Genomic DNA, 20,447 nt, shown 5'->3' with positions numbered 1-20,447 from the left:
AGAGAGTAGAATTCAGGAAGGCAGGGATGTTAACCAGTCAATAGTCTGGTTGGCTACCCTACACTGGGCGTCGGGAGAAGGGAAAGAAGGGAGAGAGAAGGTGTAGATACGGGTACGGGCAGCACTTCAGTTAAAGTCGCTCGAGCAAACCAGAAGTTCTGAGAAAACACAAAAGTGCCTTCACTGCCTTCTGAGCCGATGATCGGTCGGGTATATCAGACAGCAAAGGGCTGGCTGCTTGGGCTGGTTGGTGAAGCATTCTTTAGAAATGGAAAAATTCCCTTTCGCATGTTCCTCCCCCCTCCCCCAAACCACCTACGACTGTACTTATTCCCCGCCATCTGAGCAATAAACTTGGCTTTTAGTGTGCGCTCTGTCCTGTCGCTTTCATGCTTCCTTTCTACGTTTTCGTGCATTAAAGTGATTTTTCCTTATCTAAAGAATATAAAATGGGTCACGATATTGCAGCAGGGTACGCTGCAGTGCCGTGGCGCTGCTGATGAGGAGGTATTGCAAAAGTTGCTCATGTGGCGTGCTTTGTTCAGAACCCTCATGTGATCGAAGTTATACCACAGCCCACGCGCACCACGGCGCCTCTCACAGCTTCTAAGCAAGAACATTAAGATTAGCTTCCGCGTTTTGTTTGAGTCACTGTTACTCAATTTTTAGGTGGCACGGTCGGTACTTCGTGGTGCTGGCGTCCTTCTTCTTTTTTTTTTTTTTTGAATATAGCAGTCGAGCTGCCTAGAGTAGTTGCGCATTCTGAATTAATTATTTTGAATCTCGTTCACCCTCTACGCACTAAACTCGAAATTATATATGTTTTTTGCTGCGCAGGTGTCGCTGTCTTTCGCGGTCTTGGTTTGGAGCTACTGCCTCACGTATCTGATGTTCGTACTGTGCGAGGCTCCAACGGCGCAGCTGGACAAGCTCATTTTCATGGGCGCCGGAAGGAACGAGCGGCGGCAAAAATTGCCCCTTCAGAACGGCGCTCAACTCGACAAAACGTGGGTCGTCCCGACAGAAAGCGCTGTAGAAAAAGGCCAAGCACACGTCGACCTGGAGAGCGGCAACAACAACAACAACGTGAACGGCATCGTTGGCCAGACCGTTACGTACCATCTTTAAGAACGGTTCGCGAAGTTACTTCAAATTGCTGCTCGATGATTTTTCACGCGAGGCAGATGTGCGCCTCGGGAAGCGAGGACGAAGGTTGAAGGTATACGATGCGCCGAAGTAGGCTTTATGATGGGTAAAGTATTTGCGTCGTAAGTACTTATTAGCGGTAGTTCATTTTCTGCCTGACAGTCTCGGTGCTGATCCCATGTTGAAGGTCGCCATAACAGAAAAGGCCAGCAGCATATCGCACACAACTGTTACTTTAGTGTTTCCTCTGACCTTCATACCGGTTGAGGTCAGGCACGTCACAACAGCAGTGCCAAAGCCCACAGAACGGCGAGCCACAACTGCGCCGGCGTCACACTTCGCTACGCAATTGCGCAGATGCGCTCACTCGGTACAGCCTTTGGCTTTTGGAGTTTTGTACGTGTGTTCATGGCTAACACAATCATCGTATTCACGCTTATACTCTGATCACGTGCGCGCTGTACACGACTGCGCAGTGAGCTTCAAAAAAGCACACCGTCGCACGCGCATACCATGCCTTTGGCTGCTGTGCAGTTCGTCACGCTCGAGTAGGTGTCAAGGAGTCAAAATTATCCATTGTAGTTAAAGAATAATTAAGTTCGTGTGTTATTAAAGAAAAACATTGTTCTACTTCATTGCACTAATGGGCACTTCTCTCTTCGATATACGAAACAAGTTCAATCCTTAGTACCATGGCTGCATCATTTGTTTCATTTTTTTTTTCATGCTGAAAAAGCATTTCTTACCGTTTCCATACTGGCCGCTATGTGAGGCTGTGAACGGTGTCACAGAAATTAAAGCAACAAAAACCTTCTAGTCTTTGACTGTACATTGCATGCATTGAACATAACCTTCTCTTTAGGTTGGATGACTCTCATTCGTCCAATAAACGCTACTTTGAATGAACACCGCGTTTTCTTTCTTCTATTTTCTGCAACTGTGCCTGAGCGATCATTCAGATTGATGTAGTCAGACTTGGGAATTTGCCTCGTCATGCGATTTTACCAAAATTCAAAGTGTCTTATGAAAAACAAAGCACGTGCATTTATTGAGCTGCACTCCATAATATTGTCAAAAATACCTGTTTCAGTTTGAACGTTTTTGGATATGTAGGGCTCCAATCGTAACAACTGTTTGTGCACGGAATAATTGTCATGTGCCTATAAGCACTTGGGCAGCAGAACAACGTAAGCAGATCGTGCTAGAAAAATTGCGCAGATTCACGTAAGACTGATTACGTATGGGAATGCGAAAGCATTATGCCGTTTGTAGAACTCGCAACGTCATGAACGCACTCATGTTATACACTCATGACGTGGCGCCACCTCCTCCGGCCATTTTTTGGTACCATCTTTCGGTCACGCCGACGACCCCGACGGATTTTTGCGTAATGAGGCACTTTCGCATTATTAACGCATCTAAATTATGGCTCGAGGCCTATTTGGGGTAGTAGGTAAGTGTAAGAGAGGTCGGGCTAAATGTTATTCACTATGGGAGCTTCACATATGAAGCTCTATAGGGATGTTACGGGCCTTTTCACTATTAGCTTGTGTCCCGATCCAGCACTCAGCTTTAATAAGTTAGCATTTAGCTTCGATTAAGATGTTTGTCCCTAATTTATCTCTCTCGTTTTCTTTGTTGACGTGCAAGAACTGAACTATCAGAATAAAAATACTCCCTCCATTGCTAAGCTTTCAAGGGGATTCGTTCATAACCTGAAAATTTTTTAGGTTCGGTGTTTGAAGCAACAAACCTGAACCAAGTTGTATCATGAAAAGCATTTTTTTATGCAACTACGTGACTAAGAGGAATCATGAATTGAATTCTGGGGTTTTCCATGCTAAAGCCATGATTTCATTCTACGCCAGGAAACTGCCAATTAACAACGCGGGATTCCCGTTAAAGGCGATCAGGAACTGAAGTCATCATAAAATTCTCGTAAACTACGAGATTTCCTATATAACCCATTAATTTCCAGTTCGCTTGTACACATAATTACGTGAAGAAAAGAAAAAAAAACGAATACCTCTTACTACAGACACCTTCATGTCTGAAGAAGTGTGATTCATCCGCTGCGAAGGCAATATATGGTATCGAGTGCCGTTAAGCACGCGCGCCCATATTAGTTCACCCTGTACGACAGTTAGTGCGAATACTTGAAACACCTCATGATAAGTGCGGCGATCGGCATAACTGCCTATACATAGCCATTGAAGGCGGTGACGGGCAGAACAGAGTACGTTTTCGATAATTACAATGGAACGTTAAAGAGCACTTTCAAAAAGTGGTATTAACTGTTTCGCGTTGTGTGTGAGCCAGTTGGTTCCCTGAACCTCCAAGTAACAGAAACGGTGCATACCGTGAATGGTTACAAAATCCAGACCTTGGGCCAGTTTCTTGAAGATGCATTTATTATGAATGAATTTTTTATGGTACAAAATGAAAATGGTACATATGTACACGTCCTTGCTTTCAACGTATAGCAATATCCTGACGCACTTGCATACACACGCTAATACAGAATGCACCTTCAAATACACACTGAGAGATAAAGTGGACTCGATGAGTGAAATAAGTAATCATGACGACACACTGGTGTTAAACAAATAATATATGAGGTACGCTGGCCGCTTGTAATTCAGCGGTGGTCCCAATAGGTAGAAATGCCGCTAAGCACGCGCGTTAAAGCGCCCCATCCTGGCCATGCGACACCATGGCACAGTACTTCGCGACAGGCGGAAAGCGAGGACATGAGTCCGACCGGATGATGACGTCATGCATGCACGTCCGCTGAGGTTTCTCCTGTCAAAACATGTACAACCGTTCGGTTCCTATGTATATGATCAGGCTTTCACGCTTTCCGACGATTACTAAATTACAACAGCGGCTGCAACGGTCACTGCGCGTTCCCGACGCGCCATGTCAGCCTTCCGACAAGCCTGTCGAAAGTACAGTGCGCCTCCAGCCCTCATTGTTGCTTTCAGCATCACGAATGGCTTGAAAGCGATAACTTTTGAACGCTGTTTTACCAGATCTACAATTAATGCACAACGAGTTCGCTGCATCCTTCACATAATTTTCAGGTAAAGTCCCAAAGTCTTTCTGCAGTGCTTTTGTGTAGTCTGCCACTGTCTTCTCTTTCTTGTTGTCGGAGCTAACCACTGGTTATAGCAGTTGAGCGTAATTGCATTGCTCATGCAAGTGATTCCTAAGTGTCCAAAGTGGTCAAAGGGAAGTACCCTAAAATTTCGCTACTTGTCAAATATGTCATACTGAGAGAGTTCAGAAACGCGTCCAGCATTTCGCAGCCGTAAAAATATTCACCATTCGCTTATGCAAGCCTAAAATGTGAGCGAATTAGGCAAACTAGTAGTAGGCTTAGCTCTCAAGGTCTACATCTGAGGTAATCACGTCGTATCACCTAGAAGTGACGCTGAATAAACTGTTAGCATTCGTAGTGCTGTTACCGATCATTGTCGGTAACAGTCACCCTGCTACTAAGTATTATTATGCTTTCATTTTCCTGTGTGGAGGCGCTTTATTTTCTACTACGACAATATATTCAAGGCGCATAACTTTTCAACATCTAAAGCAGGAAGTAAATTTTTCTGAGCTGCTTCTTGAGCCCCTATAGCATAGCTAGAGCCGTCTTATCTTCACATCGTGCTCTTTATAATGAGATTAAATAAGTTTCTATTAGTTAAGTACTCGTGATAGATATCACTATTTATTTGAAGAAAATGATCTTAGACAAAATTGCACTTTGCCTAACGATGCTTAGTCTGCACGTCAAAACCATCCCCTAGGCTACACCGTAGAGCGATATGATCTGTCTCGTTGTCATCTGAATAGCAGCGCCAGTTAATGTATCAACGAGTGCGTGTTCGAACACCTCTTTTTTTTTTTTACAACCAGCGACAGTGACACTGTTTATATTACAATATTATAGCCTAATATTATAATCAAGCACAGAAGAAAAAAAGCAACGGAGCCCACTACGAGAATATTTAATACCGATTGCTGCCTTCAATTTACTCGTGTTTTGTATTTTCCTATGGGGTGGTTTCTGTGATGTGCTATATACACCTGCTTGTTGCAGTCTGTTATTGGCGGCACTAGAGATAGTTGTAGTATTTTTAGAATTAAATGGCTTTGCGCCATTTTTATGTTCACGATGTGTACATTTCAAGTAGTTCATGTTCAATATGTATATGTATTTAGTAGCGATGTAAAGTAAACGATACTCTTACTACTCTTTGTAACTAGTGATAGGCTGCAGCATTTACCAGAGCGATGAATTGGCTAGTTGGTGTAGATTCATTGTTCTTGCGCCATGTACGGCACACACTGGCGGGAGAAGATGAACACTAACTGGAAACCGATGATACGAACTGACACCAAGAAGCGCGAAACTGACACACAGTTTGTGTCTTCTGTTCCCAGTCAGTGTTCATATTGTTCCCGTCAGTATGTGCCCTACATGGCGCAAGAACAATGAAGGCTTCAACATATCAGTATTTAAAAAAAAAAACTTACGCCACGCAGGCGCAAAACGTCACACAACGAGTGATGTTCTTGATGAGGTCTTAGTGACCGTCGAGTCTACGCATACTATAATAGTATATTTCTATATATTTTTTCATAAATGCCTAAGAGAACCAGAAGTGAATGTGCAGGTTCACGATATGGAGCAAAGGAGGACATAGGTGCTCGGGCCTGAGATTTCAGGGTACAGCCGCAGTTACGTACCCAGATAGCTTAAGAGAAACTGGAAATGAACAGAGTATTATCACACGTCGGCATGCACAAGACAAATATCGGTTTGACCACAAGACAATATTTTCGCTTCGCACAAGTTAGTGAGCACCAAGCTCGACATTAGCTTGCTTCGTTTAAAAGGAGCAATGTTACTTCTTGCAGACGCGATACCTTTACATGTCGCGATTGTGTGCAGAAATGGCCTAAAAATACTCTCTCTGGCTATTGCAGAATAGGCGGCATAATGCGGTATACATTGCGCATCATTGATAAATAAGCACTTAGCGTTAAAAAACGGTGGTTACATGGCACAAACTTCAGCGTAGGAACAGGCTGGGCAAGCTACACGCTCGCTGTCGTCTCATCTGCCTAAGCATTTCAGGGCACAAAACCAACGAATGGGAACGAATTCTATCTTGGAGCCGACTTTCTTCGGCGAGATTTCCAACGGTTAGGCTAACTTGGCAGTCGTTCTTGCAGTCGACTGCGGTATACAGGTGGCTTCTTGGCCGCGCTGTTCTCTTGCATGCATGTAGTGTTTCACTTGTGGAGACGCAATCTTCTCCAGTTAAAACCGTGGTTGCTCGAGAAGTCATGTCGGCGTCTTCATTCTTCTTGTCGCGAGGAGAAAGGCAATGCGTCTGCTGAGACGACGGGGCGCCCGCATCCCTAAGGTCGTGCGCTTCTGTAGCAGCAGGCGTTGCGGTGTCGTCCGCAATCTGGCTGTTCGCGGCAGTGGCCTTTGTTATGGACCCGTACGGCGAGACGTGCGTGCCACCTTGGTTGGGACAGGACCCCATATCGGCTGGCATCGAGTACGGCCTCAGTGTCCGTTCGTTGGGGGACGACTCAACCACGCTCGCAGTTTCTTCAACGGACGCTGTCTTGGCTGGCTCCGACTTGCGCCGCCTGTGAGTTTTGGGAGGCAGTGGTGGCGGTATGTCATCCTCTTTCTCCAGCGATGCCCTTCTCAGCAGCACGTCATCGAGCTTCTCGTAGATGCGTTCGTCCATGTCGCTGCAGACGCTGAACGCCACCTCGGACATGGGCGACTCAAGTTCGCTGTCGGCGTTAGCGGACGTAATGGAGATTCCGGAGTCGAAAGTGGAAATGGACAGATGGGACTGGCGGGAGCAGGGGAACGCCTGCACTTCATCCAGTCTAGGAGAAGGCAGAGGCCCCTTGAAGGTGGGCATCTGCAGCACGGAGATGGCGTTGGTTTTCGGCACACTGTAGCCGTTGCTGTCTTCAACGGCGGCCGTGCGATGCTGCTGAGCGGAGCCTTGGCGTCGCGCAGGAAGGTGGCCACGCATCTCATGTACTTCTTTCCAGCTGTACTGTTCGGGTGTCATGCGCTTGAGAATGCCTTGAACGACGCCGCGCAGCGTGTAGACAAAGTTGAGCGCTTCCGGACAGTAGAAGTGGAGCACGCCTCTCCCGGTCGAGCTCTCGCTGCGGGATAGAAATAAAGAAGGGGTTAGGTTACGTGGGCATAACACTATGTTCTGGTCGAGGAGTAGCTTTTCGAACACGCACATTCACGCTTTCAAGAAATGAATCTTGCCATTTGTATTCACTTCTTTTGTTTATTCTTTGTTATTTTTTAATGTGAGAGTGTCAGAAGATGGGCTGATGCCTGCAAGGGGAGCTGGTCGCTCCTCACTGTTTATGGGGAAAAATATAGCTGTCTGCGAGATGTTCATCAATATTATTATTAATATGCGGCCGACAGCGGCACGGTGCGCGATATGCAGCGAATTCAGCACCTGGCTAGGGGTCTTGACACCGTGTCTAGTGTCTAGTCGCCGAAGCTCGGAACTGCATGCTCACCTTCCACACTCGATTGCTAGTAGTTTGCCATGGTCCGCCTCGTGTTTGTTCCGCGAGACCTGGAACCGGACGAGGGTGTTGAGGTACCACTCCTGAATCACGTGCTCCGTGTGCGGATGTGTAAGGATAAGTTTGTGACCACTGATGGACAGGTTACCGTAGCTGCCCAAGAGGCCAGCGCGGCCGCTCCATGCGTCGTCGATGAGCGAGGCCTCGAACTTGAAGCCCAGTACTGCGGGAACATAATAGCAGAAGACCATGCCCCGGTTGTAGATTGCAAAAGAAATGTAAAATTGAAATAAACTGTAAAAATTAAGCGAAACAAGGCCGAGGAGAAGCGTCAATTCAGGGCGAATATGGGCGAAGGGAATAAAGTGGCTGTAAATTAGGTGCCCTATAGAGTAGTAATTGCAGACGTGTTCAAAGATAAATCACCCGCGATCAGCCGGAGAAAGGCAAATGGCTGTTCGCTGTTGCGCAAGTCATTCATGATGGAACGAAAACGAATATATCTGTTTTTTTTTTCTTTTTTTAAACTTTTTTGCAAAGTGCACAGCGCAGCCGTTTCGTTCATTGAGCAACGAAGAACAACTTCCTCCATGGTTTTGTTTCTCTTGCGTCGCTGTTCGCTTTCTACGCCGCTGTCTCGCTAAAACCCTGAAGGTTTTGAAAGGTATAGATTGTTTCAGTGACACAGAGAAATGCAGATCGTACTACAGTTCTACGGCTAATGTATACACGCTTGTGACAAAGCCTCCTTGCGTGCAGAGGAATCTCACTGCTATTCTCATCATGGGAAGCCATATTAAAGAGCTCTACAAGGTGTTTTCGACATGCACGATTATGTAGTTAACCGTCGTCGGTGTAGCAACCTTTCTTGGAAGCGTGTTGTACACCGCTTCAGTAAGCTTCGTGTCCTTCCCAATGGCCTGCAGTTTCCACAAAAATTTGGCCACGTTCGAAATCAAGCGCTCGCGCACCTTCCCGCTTTCCACTCCAGCAGTAATAAATAAATAAATAAATAAATAAATAAATAAATAAATAAATAAATAAATAAAGGCATTGTCTTTTTTTTTATATTTGCTTACTCCAAGTCTGTTATTCCTACTGCCCGTGAGCTAGAATTGACAAGCCGTGGCAGGTGAAAGAATCCGGCTTTCCAAGTAACTAAATGACGGCGATTTCAAAAATCAACAAACTCAACGAAGGGCAAGCGCGACTTGTACAACAGCACTGTTGGTTGTATTGTCGAGTGTATAGGGGAATCATATTCGGCTCTTGCACTCACGACACGTACCTAACCAGAGAGCAGGTGTATTTACTCTTTTCAGAACGGGTTGCAGGGCCCACTTAAACGATTGCTTTGGCATTCGGCGTGCTCGCGCGCATCTAGTTTTGTCCCGCGATCCCAGACGTGCGCGACGTTGCGTGGTCCAACACGTACCGTTCTCAAGCTCCACCATGGGCACGGGCGGCCAGAGCAGCGCTCGCAACGCGGCCATCCACTCCTGGCTCTGCGTCTCGCTCTCGCCGGCCAGGTAGACCATGGGCGGCCGCTGGCCCGAGCGCACGGCCAGGGCGAACTCTCGCGAGCTCGAGCCGCACCGGAACACCTGGGCGTTCTTGGGCGACAGCGTGCCGCGAGCCTGGACGCCCGAGTTGCGGTGGGCGCGCACCTCGAGCAGCACGTCGCACGGCTGGCCCAACGCCGACTCCAGCTGGGTCAGGTCGACCCATTTCCGCTTCCAGCTCTGCGTCGCAGCGTGCGAGCCAGCATGAGGAACACAGCCGCGGCGGCGCACACACTCGCCGCGTCAACAAACGCTCGCGGCGAGTTTCAGCGCGGAGTACGTGCGCGCAGCCGAGAAACACACCACAGCTCGCTGCGCTATGTTACTACGCGCTGATGCTACACTACGAATGTTTATAGGGTACTATTGTGTTTATTTCTCTCCGGCACATGTTTTCACTACAAGACGCGTGTGCTGCTTTCAAGCATGCAGAATAGGAAAATAAACGATGCGCTGTGACGACGCGTGCTTACTGACAGTGAATATAGCCGTTAAAGGCGGTCCATGTCATGCATTCTTCTACATATGAGCGCTGTAACGTTCTGGTGTCAGTAGTTATTCTGCATTGCGTGCGTGAGCTTCGCGAAAGATCTAGGAAAGTATTCCATTTGCTTTTGTTTTTTGATCGCACGGTTTGCCCTACTTCGACGGTGTACAGCGCCATGGTAACGACAGGGACAAAAAAGGAGACGCGAACACCCTTGAAGATGCCTCACCAACTAGGCCAAGCTACCACTTTGCCAAGTTTGCCGTGCGGCATATGGTTTAACTTAATGCGTGAAATCTTTCTTCGTGAAGAAGCTGCATAAGTGGCCCCCTTAAATTATCGTCCATAATTAACCGTTGCTAATCTGTGGGCTGCTCTGTCCGTTTCCCAGCACCTCTAAGCATTTCTTGTGGCCTTCGTCTCTGGAAACAGCCACACCAGGTGTCGAGCATCCGCTGCGGACGCGGGGGCAGAGCACTTCGGGCACTTCACGGGGTCTTCAGGTGCTGGGCCCAGGCTCAGGTTACAGATCGGGTAAGGGCCACCTCAGCCCAAATTCTCCTGAGAAAGGCTTCCTTCACACAAGTTAGATTACGAGCAAAGGAGCATACACGCGACGGGATTAGAGCACAGATGACCTCCTCTCAATAAGGAGCCGGTATGTTCCGCTCCTTTTATTGTAAGCTGGACATATCTGCATCGAATAGTAGTAGTTGTTTTTAGCTTTTTTTCCCTAGATGCGTTCAAGTATGACCTGTAATACTTGAAGTACTCTACGTGTGTAGTTTGTATTGTTTGTTGAATTACTGTCACCGACCGTTAGCGGCGTACGTGCCTTAGGTCTCTTTGTCCAGCCGTTTCAGCGTGCCCAGAATATCGGTGCTGTCCGCATAGCACCGGCTTTTGCAAGCGGCGGCGTCAGAATTCGGACAGAGACAATGAACGAACTGTGCTCAAAGCGTTTCTTATCTCCTGTACTGTTCGAATATGTCTTTCGTGCAAGAACCTGTGAGCTAAAAGATACAGTGGACATATTCGACGAACTCTGGCATCTACTGATAACGCAAGCGGTATCCTGTGGACAATGTAACGATCAGATAGGTAACGCATGGTCCACCACAACAGCTTATGGAACAAGGGATCTCAGAAAACGTTGAATTTCCGAGAAGTCTATAAAGTAACCAGTACAGCCATGTGTCGCAATGTTGTTAGCATATAGTAGTAGAGTCTGCAAATGCGAATGCCAGGCTGCGTTGTGAGGCTGTGGAGATATTCAGCCTTTTCTCAGATCCCGTGGTCAGTAAAATTTTGTGGCTGATTGAACATTTTTAGAAGCCCGGCTATCCACATTAGCTGTATACGCTAAAGGAATGACGCAGAACTCCGAAACCGCGAGTGATGTAGGTGCCAGTGGTGCGTTATTCCTTGAATAGTGGAAAAGAAGCGGGACTTCTCATGCCATTAACTTATGGGCATATTGGTTCAGTTTGCTCACTCCACTGCCACGCGGCGCATCAAGACCTACAAGTGTCCCTGTTGACCAACACTCTATAATGGGGAAAGGCGAAAAGGAAAATTCCTTTTCCATTTTCCCCCCTCTTGGCTAGCAGACAGAACTTTTTCTAGTTAACCTTCTCCTTTACCATTGTTTTTTTCTCTCTCTCTCCCTCGCGTGCGAATGCCGAATGCAATGAGAAATTACAGTGTGCGACCAATTGGTAAATTTATCACAGAGGTGGCAAAGAACCAACCTGTGCCGGCCGGAACCACAGAAGACGCACGTTTGCGGTATAACAAGTTATAAATGTCATATATTTTCCTTAATTATTAATGCACATTTCCTAAGATTTGCAAGCACGTTAAAAAACCGCACGTGACCAAAATACGTCTTCTATAAGCCGATATTTCATATGTGACTGTGAAGTTCTTGGACATTTTTACATATCAGCAATAATTTTACTTCTAGTACTACTACTACTGCTACTACTACTACTACTACTACTACTACTACTACTACTACTACTACTACTACTACTACTTCTACTACTACTACTACTACTACTACTACTACTACTACTACTACTACTACTACTACTACTACTACTAACTAGTACTAGTAGTGGATTCCAAGCCGAGCGCCTTAGCGAATGTAAGCGGCGAGCTCAAGAGTACCAGCGTGGTGAGCAGGGCGCAGCTGCTGAAGTTTCAAAGTGCTCGATACATGTCCAACGACGACCAAGAGTGAGTTCAAGGTGTTTATTAGGAAGTTCGTAATTACTGGAGGAGACATCGCTGGCGGAGACCAGAAGGGAAAGTGCAGGAGCGAGCCTGCTAAGAAAGTACGGTCGAAGAAATTTATCGAATGCGCGCAACTCCGACGCGAACTACTCCAACAAAACTTTCGTCGATATCTTACATGTACCTAGACACTCGTGCGAAATAAGAGGCCTTTAATTTTCTTACAAAACAAAAGAAACTTCAGAATCATGTTTTTTATGACTTCTTGCGTAGCGGCGACTGATCTTTGACTGACAATCATCACTGTCCTAGTAACGTCGCATTAATTTGCAAAAAAGAAAAATTGCAGCTTTCGAAGTTACCGTGAACTTCAAGTGACAATGACTGGCTTGCTTGGTTTAGTTAAGCACGAAAGTAAGCACACGATAATGGCTGCTGCTTATAGTGGTCATGTGGCATAACCAGTGCTAGATACATCTAAAGACAAGCGTCTGACAAAAACAAAAGTGAGAATAGTTACAAATATATACGAAGTCTGTGGAGAGTCAGTGCAGACCTTGTAATCAAACGTTGATAGTACACGAGGCGTAGTGTTTGTCCCGTTATTCTTTCTTACACAGTTTCGCTGGCGCACTCGTATAAGTCGTTCATTCCTCCTTGTCGCAAAAATGCTAAGAAACACATTTCCCCGATATTGACCATTTTCAGCCTTCGCTATGGTTCCGCGGCTATGACGTTCCGTTGCCGAGCGTACGATTCCCGGCTGCGCTCTAATAGGCACTGAATGCAAAGAAGACTTGTGTACTGACCTCTCAGTGCGCGTTAAGTAGTCCCGCGTGATTCAAATAAACATGGTGTTGCACACAACAGTGCCCCTCGTTGCGTGTAGACTTGGGACATAAGTCGCCATGAGATGTTAATGTTGTAAAACTCGCACGATATAGTATATCCGAAGTGTAGAGAATGTTTTTCGTTCTCTTGGTTGACGCATAATATATAAATAAACAAATAAATAAATCACCTTGCAATAATATCCTGAAGTCGTTTGCTACCCTATATTATCGGCCAGCAAGCTCTAAAGTTTGTAGTATTTTTCACGCATGATCTCTAGCTTCAGCAAGCGCACATTTTATCGCTTAGATATTCATCTTAGACTAACTCATCGACGAATAGAGCAAAGTTAAGCGTTTAAAACATGAAATACTCTCGTTGTCTACCGACAGAGTTGCCTGACCTGTGTTTATTGGGACTTCCAGGTTAATTTATTACATGTGGTGTCGAAGTTTACAAGCTTGCGCATAGTAAAGCAAATTATTTTCATTGTGGTCTCTTTGGAGACAAGGTGAAATATAATCAAGATAAACCAAAAAGGCGCATGTGAATTCATGACGTACAACGCACAGTGCAAGTACACAATAGCAAAGCACTCATGACCGCATGGAGCATAACAACTGCTACACAAGGACATTATGCAGATACTAACCGCTGGAACAGCTCCCATAGGTCCCGTTAGCGATCATGAGGTCAGCACTTGATCGCTAGCGCGACTGTGTCCATTTCGCAATGCGCATTTTCTCCACCCTTTCTTGGACATGGTACCTATTCCGAACTGCTTTTGAACTGCGCGCATTCTCCAATAAACTTGACATCGTATTCGCTTCCTCTGAAGCCTGATGACGGGAGCACAGAGAAAGTCAATCAAGGGGAGAATCAAATACAAGCCTTTGAATAGTGCTAAACTGCTAATCTTTTCTACACCCGCTAGAAAGGCGCACTCTCGCGCAAACATTGAACAGCAAACAAGCGTTCGACAACACAGCCGCAGATGCAAAGTGCAATTGATGCTCGAACCTTCCAAGTGGAGCTGTTTCGGGCGCTTTGTGGCAGCTTCACGTCCACATATCCGCTCTTGATCACCATGGGACAGCTTGGACTCGACGGTAGCGTCGGCGAGAGAGTCTTTTCAAAAGCCAGTTGCTGCTCAACTTCGCCTGGCTGGTCTCTTCTCCCGGATTCACGGGGTCGCCCGCCTCACCAGTGCCTGCTCGGAAGTGTTAGCGCCGCGCAGCGCCCAGGATAGGACTGACTGAGTGAGGGAGCTTCGGATGAACGTCGTCACACGACGGCTGCTGAAGCGTGTCTGCTTCTGGCCTCGTTGCACCGAGGGCTTTTGGCCCCTGGAGCTGGCCTTATCGGCCACCGAGTGTCGACCACGGTGTGGCGCCAATTCGTCGCTGGAGCCTATTGTCTTTGCTTATCGCCGATGTAGTAGGCGGCGTGTACAGAGCGGCGCGCTCGGTTCCTGCTATTGTGTGTTTCCCTACGCGCGTCGTGTGGCCGCACTTTTTCTTCACATGTTACGTGCATCGCGAACGCTCGGGATATAATGTATCCGCTGTCTGCGCTGTGGTCACCACCACTGTTCATTCAACTAGCCCGTGCGACTCACGGGGCCCAAGATAACACCTCGGGCGTAAACGCGGTTGCCAAGCGATTTCGCTTGAGGGCAACGTCGATCACGAGCCGCCACGCTTGTAATACGCAAAATGAAACATAAGCAGCTGGCAAAAACTCCCCCGTTCTAAAACCTATTAAATTCAATAGCTAATCAAGGCAACTGAAAAAGAACAATCGAAATAACAGAAATACACGACCATAAAACAAAATAATTAGCAAACACAGACTTCAGGTCAGTGAGACTAAAGTCTGAGCGAGTGGCGCATTCCACAACAAAGCGTATCGCTTCCTTCCACTGGTATCCATGAGAGTGAGGCTACTATGTTGAATTTACTCTTCAAAGCCGACGCAAAGTTATTCTTTATGTGCAGACTACGGCTGCTATTGAGTGTTAAATCGCACATAAAAGAAACGTGTTCTAGAGAAAGAGTGCAGTGCAAAAGCGCGGGGCGTTACCGTATCTGTCGCAGAAAAAAAACATAGTTGGAACTCTGCCGACAATTGCCCACACAGATGACGAAAACAGCTCTTAAGACGAGGAAACGCTAATAATCAAACACATGCATTAACTAACAGCTTAATTCCATTATGATGACGAGTATTTTCTTACGCTTGAGAACAGCGATTGTCGAAATGGCAGCAAAAATGGCAACGTATTGTAGGCGAGGAAGAAACAAAAGACGAGATAACAAAGCTCTATAACTCACAAGTTTATTTCGAAAAGTGCAACAGTTCTTGTACAAGCCAAAGCAATTCACTGTTATACCAAGCAGCAAATCCAGCCTGAGGGTCGTAACACAATAACCTACGCGTGCTTCTTTTATAATAGGAAAGCTATTTATTTCGTCCTTGTTCGCAACGCATTTTGTGCTTTTCGTTGTAATGGAGGCCTAACGAACTCGAACAAAAGCAATTCTATAGTCACAAGTTTGCCTAGCCTGTGTTGTGCTCTCGTATTACTATTTAGCGTTTTTCTTCATTGTGGCCTCCATACGCACCAACTCAAGTGTCAATTACTTTGTTAGGATTTCAGAATGTTAGGATTTCAGACCAATCGTTCCTATATTTCAAACAAATATGGCCATTTCCGAAAGCAAAGGAGCCCTGGTAGAAGGAAGGAGCGTTATGCTGACTTTTTTTAACGCGAAAGTGTGTTATGCCCGGGTCCACCATCAACTTCCTGTAGCAGATGTAACGTCGGCGCGAACGCGTAAAATATGCTGTCTCGACAGGCATGGCGCAGCCATATATGAGCGGTAAGGCGAAGTATTGCATCACGACACTAACGAGCGCAGGCAGCGAGCGCTTCGGAAGACTCAGCGCAGCGGAGGCTCCAATGCGGTGTAGCCCAGTGTAGGCGGCGTAGGCCTTCTGCTGAGGTGACAATGCAGTATCGGCGCATGGTTTGTCTTTCGCGCCCGATTAGCCTGTGACGCCTCGTCGCCTACGGAGTGCAGCTTCAAAATGCACCAGCAGTGCTTACACGCAGCTTGCTGGCTCCACTTGCGATGGTGCCAATTAAGAAAACTGCTGCGCTAAGCGGCGCAGAAAGCTAACGACGTCGACGGGCGAATCTCGCTTTGGTCCGCCGAGAGACACGCCAGCGTGAAGCAGAACGCCTTCGCGCGTTCGCGGCGCACGCTGCGAACTCTGCCACTCGCATTCCCGAAGCTGAGCGCGTCGCAACTCAGCCGGCTGCCCAAGACACAACGGTGTCGGACCAAAGTGCTCGTGCCTTCGCCGAAGCGACTCAGCAGCTGAATCACGGTCGCCGACCCGCAAATGGTGCGCCTTTAACTGCAGCCGACCGTGAGCAACAGCTTCTGCGAAGACACGTTTCCCCCCTTGTGTTCTACCCATTCCTATGAAAGAGGGATCAATCATATCTTTTTTTCTTTGCCTGCTGACCTTTGAAATTGTTCACACTAGGAGAGCACATTTAATCCCCGTGTAGTGGTGACTGCTACTCCTACTCTCATATCAATATAATGACCCTTTCGTTTTACTTCACAATAATCAGTCATGGTTTCGTCTTAGCGAAGGATGTCAAAAAGTGTTGCCTGTGCTAAGGAATTAAAAATGAAACGATTCTTAAGTACGTAGTAGCTACGTTTCTTACATCCCTAAACACAGTTCAAAAAATCAAAGAACCCTCATCATATGTCAAATTCCATTGTTTTATTAACCAAAAATTTCTTCATCGGCGAAGCTAAATAACAGTGGCTGGCTGGGTGGCACTGAAATCAAATGGTACTGTTGTTTCCCCTGCAAGAAAAAAGGAACTCACGCCAGATATAATTTAACTGTGTGCCGCACTCCTAAAAAGTAAACGTTTATCGTCAAGCCTATAACATGTGTATGAAGCGCGAACCTTCAAGTGATGGATTCGTTCTACCGGACCAAGCCTCGTGGTGTAATATTAACATGTGCGCCTTACACGGCCACAGAACCGGTGGGTGCGTGCAGCTCTTGAATATATCAACGCTATGTTAAAACGGTAATCAGCTACCAGCCTTCCTAAGTGCCATCGAGTACCTCGACTCGTCGGGGCTCTCGGCGAGACTCTAGGAAATTTCTTCAAAGACGAATAGCCTAACGGCTATTCACCACCTCGGGCCTCCTGATCCGCCTCAACTTCGCTTTTGCTGGGCCACGTCCTATGGTCTATGACCAGTCCACTCCTCCGGTCGAAGCCACTGGGCCTTCCCGGCCGGGCTGCTCCGCTGCTGCCATGGCGATTCTCTACCTTTCTCCCTCCTTCTATCTCCTCCACTCCAATATCCATCTCCCTGCTGGCGCTGAGCCGTGCTCCCGCAAGGGTTGCAGAAGTTAGTGCCAGCCTTTCCTCCTTTCTCAGCAAGAACCACTTCTCTATATGTTTTTCATGGCGATGTATAGTGAACCACTGGAGCTTCACCTAGTGCGCTAGAAGTAATTTGATATATATGGCGCTCTTTGGCCATATCTGGCCCTTGCACCATAAAACCCCATACAACAATCAATCAAATGATATTGCCGCAGCACTGCGCGACTGAGGCAGAGAAAGAAGTAGAGTGTGTGCGCGTGATCTCGGGGTACTCTGCACCCGCTGGGTGCAGAGTACCCCGTAGCTTCCTCTCGTACCTCGTTTCACCCTGTAAATAAACACCATTCGTAACATCTTTCGTGGACGTGCGGAGCAAATCTTGGACGATCAAGGACGACCCAGCTCTACCAACCGTCCGACGGAGTAGACGCTTGGCCGGTTTACGACCACAAGCAGCGGACATGGCCGATTCCGGAGAAGGCAATGACGACCTCACCTGCGGCGAACCAGGCAGCAGTCACGCAGGTCAGGCCGGCTACTGGACACCGCTGCCAGAGCCACCCACCTTTTTGGGGAAGGCGAACGAAGACGTCGACGACTGGCTTAAACACAACAGAGTGAGTTGCCACAACCACTGGAGCACTACGAAGCAGCTGGATAACGTGTTTTTTTTTCTCACTGGAACCGCGCTTCTCTGGTTTGAAAACCACTAGAACGTTCTCACAAGCTGGGATAATTTTGTAGAAGAATTCACCAAGTGCTTCGGGGACCCGATCTCTAAGAAAAAGAAGGCTGAGCAGACGCTTTCCCGACGAGCTCAACTACCTGGCGAAACGTGTACAACGTACATAGAGGCTGTTTTGAAGTTATGCGGAATCATCAGCGCTACCATGACAGACGACGACAAAGTAGGACATCTGCTTAAAGGAATCGCTGAAGATGTTTATAATTTTCTTATAACGAAGGAAGATCTTAGTGCTCCGTCTGATCTGAAGAAGCACTGCAGGGCGTTTGAAGCGCTGAAAATGAGAAGAATCGGACCAAAGTTTGGACGTTGGGACAATGTTACTACTATGGCAGGGCGAAGTCGGCAGGGCGAAGTCGGATTTGTCGACAACACGAAGCAAAGGCAAGTATTTGCCTTTGCTTGCCTTTGCGAACGCTTGCCTTCGCTTCGTGTTGTCGACAAATTCGACTTCGCCCTGCCATCTGCTAGCCGCCTGGTTAGCTCAGACGGTAGAGCGGCTGCCCCGTAAAGCGGTGGTCCCGGGTTCGAGTCCCGGACCAGAACGAATTTTTCTTCAATTCTGAGGCTTTTCTTTCGAGGAACCCGTATGGGTTTCCTTTGTAGCAATTGCTACAAACGGGTGGATGTCTGATTTTCCCTTTATTCATTGCTTCTCTCCACCTTGCAGGTTTCCGCAGAACTATTCCGTCAAACTCTCTGGGTGTGTGTTGCTCTTCCTTGACCCTTTTTCACGCAAACTTGGGGCACCGGATATGGGACACTAGTTATACATATATACCGCTTTTCAATAATCATCTTTGATGCCAACTTGGGTCGCTGATTCTGTGTCGCTGGGTATGTGCCGTTTTTCTTAGTAATCATTATATAAAACATATCAGCAACAATTGCCCACGAACAATCTCACAGATTGCTAATAGCACTAAAGTTGCCACTCATCTCCAATAGATGGATGCAACCCCGAATTCCTCAAATGGTTTGTTCACCATAACCAGCCTCTTATCTAAACTGAGAACCAGCTCAATATCGCAAACGAACATGGGCGTAGCAAGTGCAGCGACATCGGCAGCAAGGGCGGCGCACGGTGCGCACATGGAGACAGCATCCCCAGGGCGAAGCAGACATTCCCATGTGGCAGCAAGATAACCTTGGTATGACGCCGTCAGGATTCCCGCAAACATTGTTTGAGGAGGCGTCTTGTTTGTTTTCTTGTTTGTTGACAGTTCGTTTTGTTTTTCTCGAGAAGGTATAACCATCGGCATACGGCAAAAAACTGGTTCCGCCCACTCATATCTCGCCCCTTTCCTCGGTCTCCACTTAAGGAAAGGAGAGGACAAAAGACAGCAAAGATAAGACAGGAAAGTCCGAAAAGATATTACTCGCTTACATGATATTTCCGCTGAGAAACGCTGCCGATTGCTTGATAAGTCGCCCTAAAGGGCCCTAAATATAGTATATTTTCACTCTACGCATGCACATATAAGTACGTATTAGCAGCGCCTGTTTTAGAGCGCATCGGTGCATGCCAATGTCCTGCTGTTCCTCCTACACGGTTGTATATTGGTTCTCAGGATGAGGTAATTTTTTCAAAAGCACCACATCAACTAGTAGGCAAGAGTTTCAAGTATTATTTATAAGAGAACGATAACATTGAAGTTTCATTGGTCTCTCATTCTGCCAAAACGACAAATTAACGTCCTGCCTCGGAAAGCGTGAATGGTTTTGCACGCCATTCAAAGGAATGTAGCCAGGACAAGCAGGAATGTGTCACGATTGGGGCAGCTCACGGTTGAAGCACAAGGACTGCTGCACTAAGTGGTTTAACTTTGTATTCTTTATTGAAGTAAAAAAAAAGTTCTGCATACCCAACGCACATGTTGAAAGCTACAGAAAGCGAAGCTTTCGTCAGACGGTTAGTGGAATGCTATAAAACTAGACGCAATGCTGACCACTAACTGACATCCTAACGTGTAATCACATGCAATCACATGTTTGTGCACAGCATAGGTCCTAACATTAATCTAATGCAAGCATTCCTCGGTAGCTGGCCCTGTCATCTCCTGATTCCCCAACCCTGTTACCATTAATTGGCTGATGACCTATCCCTATTTTAATAGAGCTTTATCATCATCATGTACGCGCATTTTTTAAATAATAAATACAGTAAAAGAATCAAACAAACAAAAAGCTGATGTGGCGAGGTGGCTAGAGCGTCGTGCTCTTGTACAGGGAGGGAGAGGAACGATTCTCCCCTTCGTTAGTTTACTTCTTTCTACTATTTTCTTTGTGTGATACATACGGCAAGACAGAAGTAGCCGCACCCAGTAGCCACGGTCAACGATGTTAGGGAGGGTTTGTCTATAAGTTTCGCTTTAAGAGATTCTCACGTTTGTGTCTATTTCTTTTTTT

At 46.9% G+C, this 20,447-nt stretch overlaps 3 protein-coding genes across 4 annotated transcripts in view; 2 read left to right on the top strand and 1 right to left on the bottom strand.

Annotated features, from left to right (window-relative positions):
- LOC135905766 (nose resistant to fluoxetine protein 6-like) overlaps positions 1-2,042 on the top strand; it is a 43,496-nt gene extending 41,454 nt beyond the window's left edge. Inside the window, exon 15 of the mRNA XM_065436821.1 lies at positions 838-2,042. Coding sequence (XP_065292893.1) covers positions 838-1,128 — 291 coding nt within the window. The 3' untranslated portion in view covers positions 1,129-2,042. The remainder of the gene's footprint in view (positions 1-837) is intronic.
- A 1,493-nt stretch (positions 2,043-3,535) lies between these two features.
- On the bottom strand, positions 3,536-14,238 carry LOC135905721 (uncharacterized). Its single transcript, XM_065436697.1, has 4 exons — positions 13,882-14,238; positions 9,179-9,485; positions 7,735-7,966; positions 3,536-7,356 (listed from the first exon to the last, which is right to left on the bottom strand). Exons 1-4 carry the CDS (start codon positions 13,948-13,950, stop codon positions 6,222-6,224), a joined length of 1,743 nt encoding a protein of 580 aa, XP_065292769.1. The 5' UTR covers positions 13,951-14,238; the 3' UTR covers positions 3,536-6,221.
- Positions 3,541-20,447, top strand: part of LOC135905722 (CKLF-like MARVEL transmembrane domain-containing protein 8) — a 131,678-nt gene continuing 114,771 nt past the window's right edge. For both annotated transcript variants that reach the window (XM_065436699.1, XM_065436701.1), the window contains exon 1: positions 3,541-4,229. The gene's annotated coding sequence lies outside the window, so the exon portion shown is untranslated. The remainder of the gene's footprint in view (positions 4,230-20,447) is intronic.

Source organism: Dermacentor albipictus, chromosome 1, assembly GCF_038994185.2.
Source record: "Dermacentor albipictus isolate Rhodes 1998 colony chromosome 1, USDA_Dalb.pri_finalv2, whole genome shotgun sequence".
In the NCBI taxonomy this organism is placed as follows: domain Eukaryota; kingdom Metazoa; phylum Arthropoda; class Arachnida; order Ixodida; family Ixodidae; genus Dermacentor; species Dermacentor albipictus.
The sequence above is the reverse complement of the archived record's forward strand: the minus strand, read 5'-3'. Positions and strand labels throughout refer to the sequence as shown.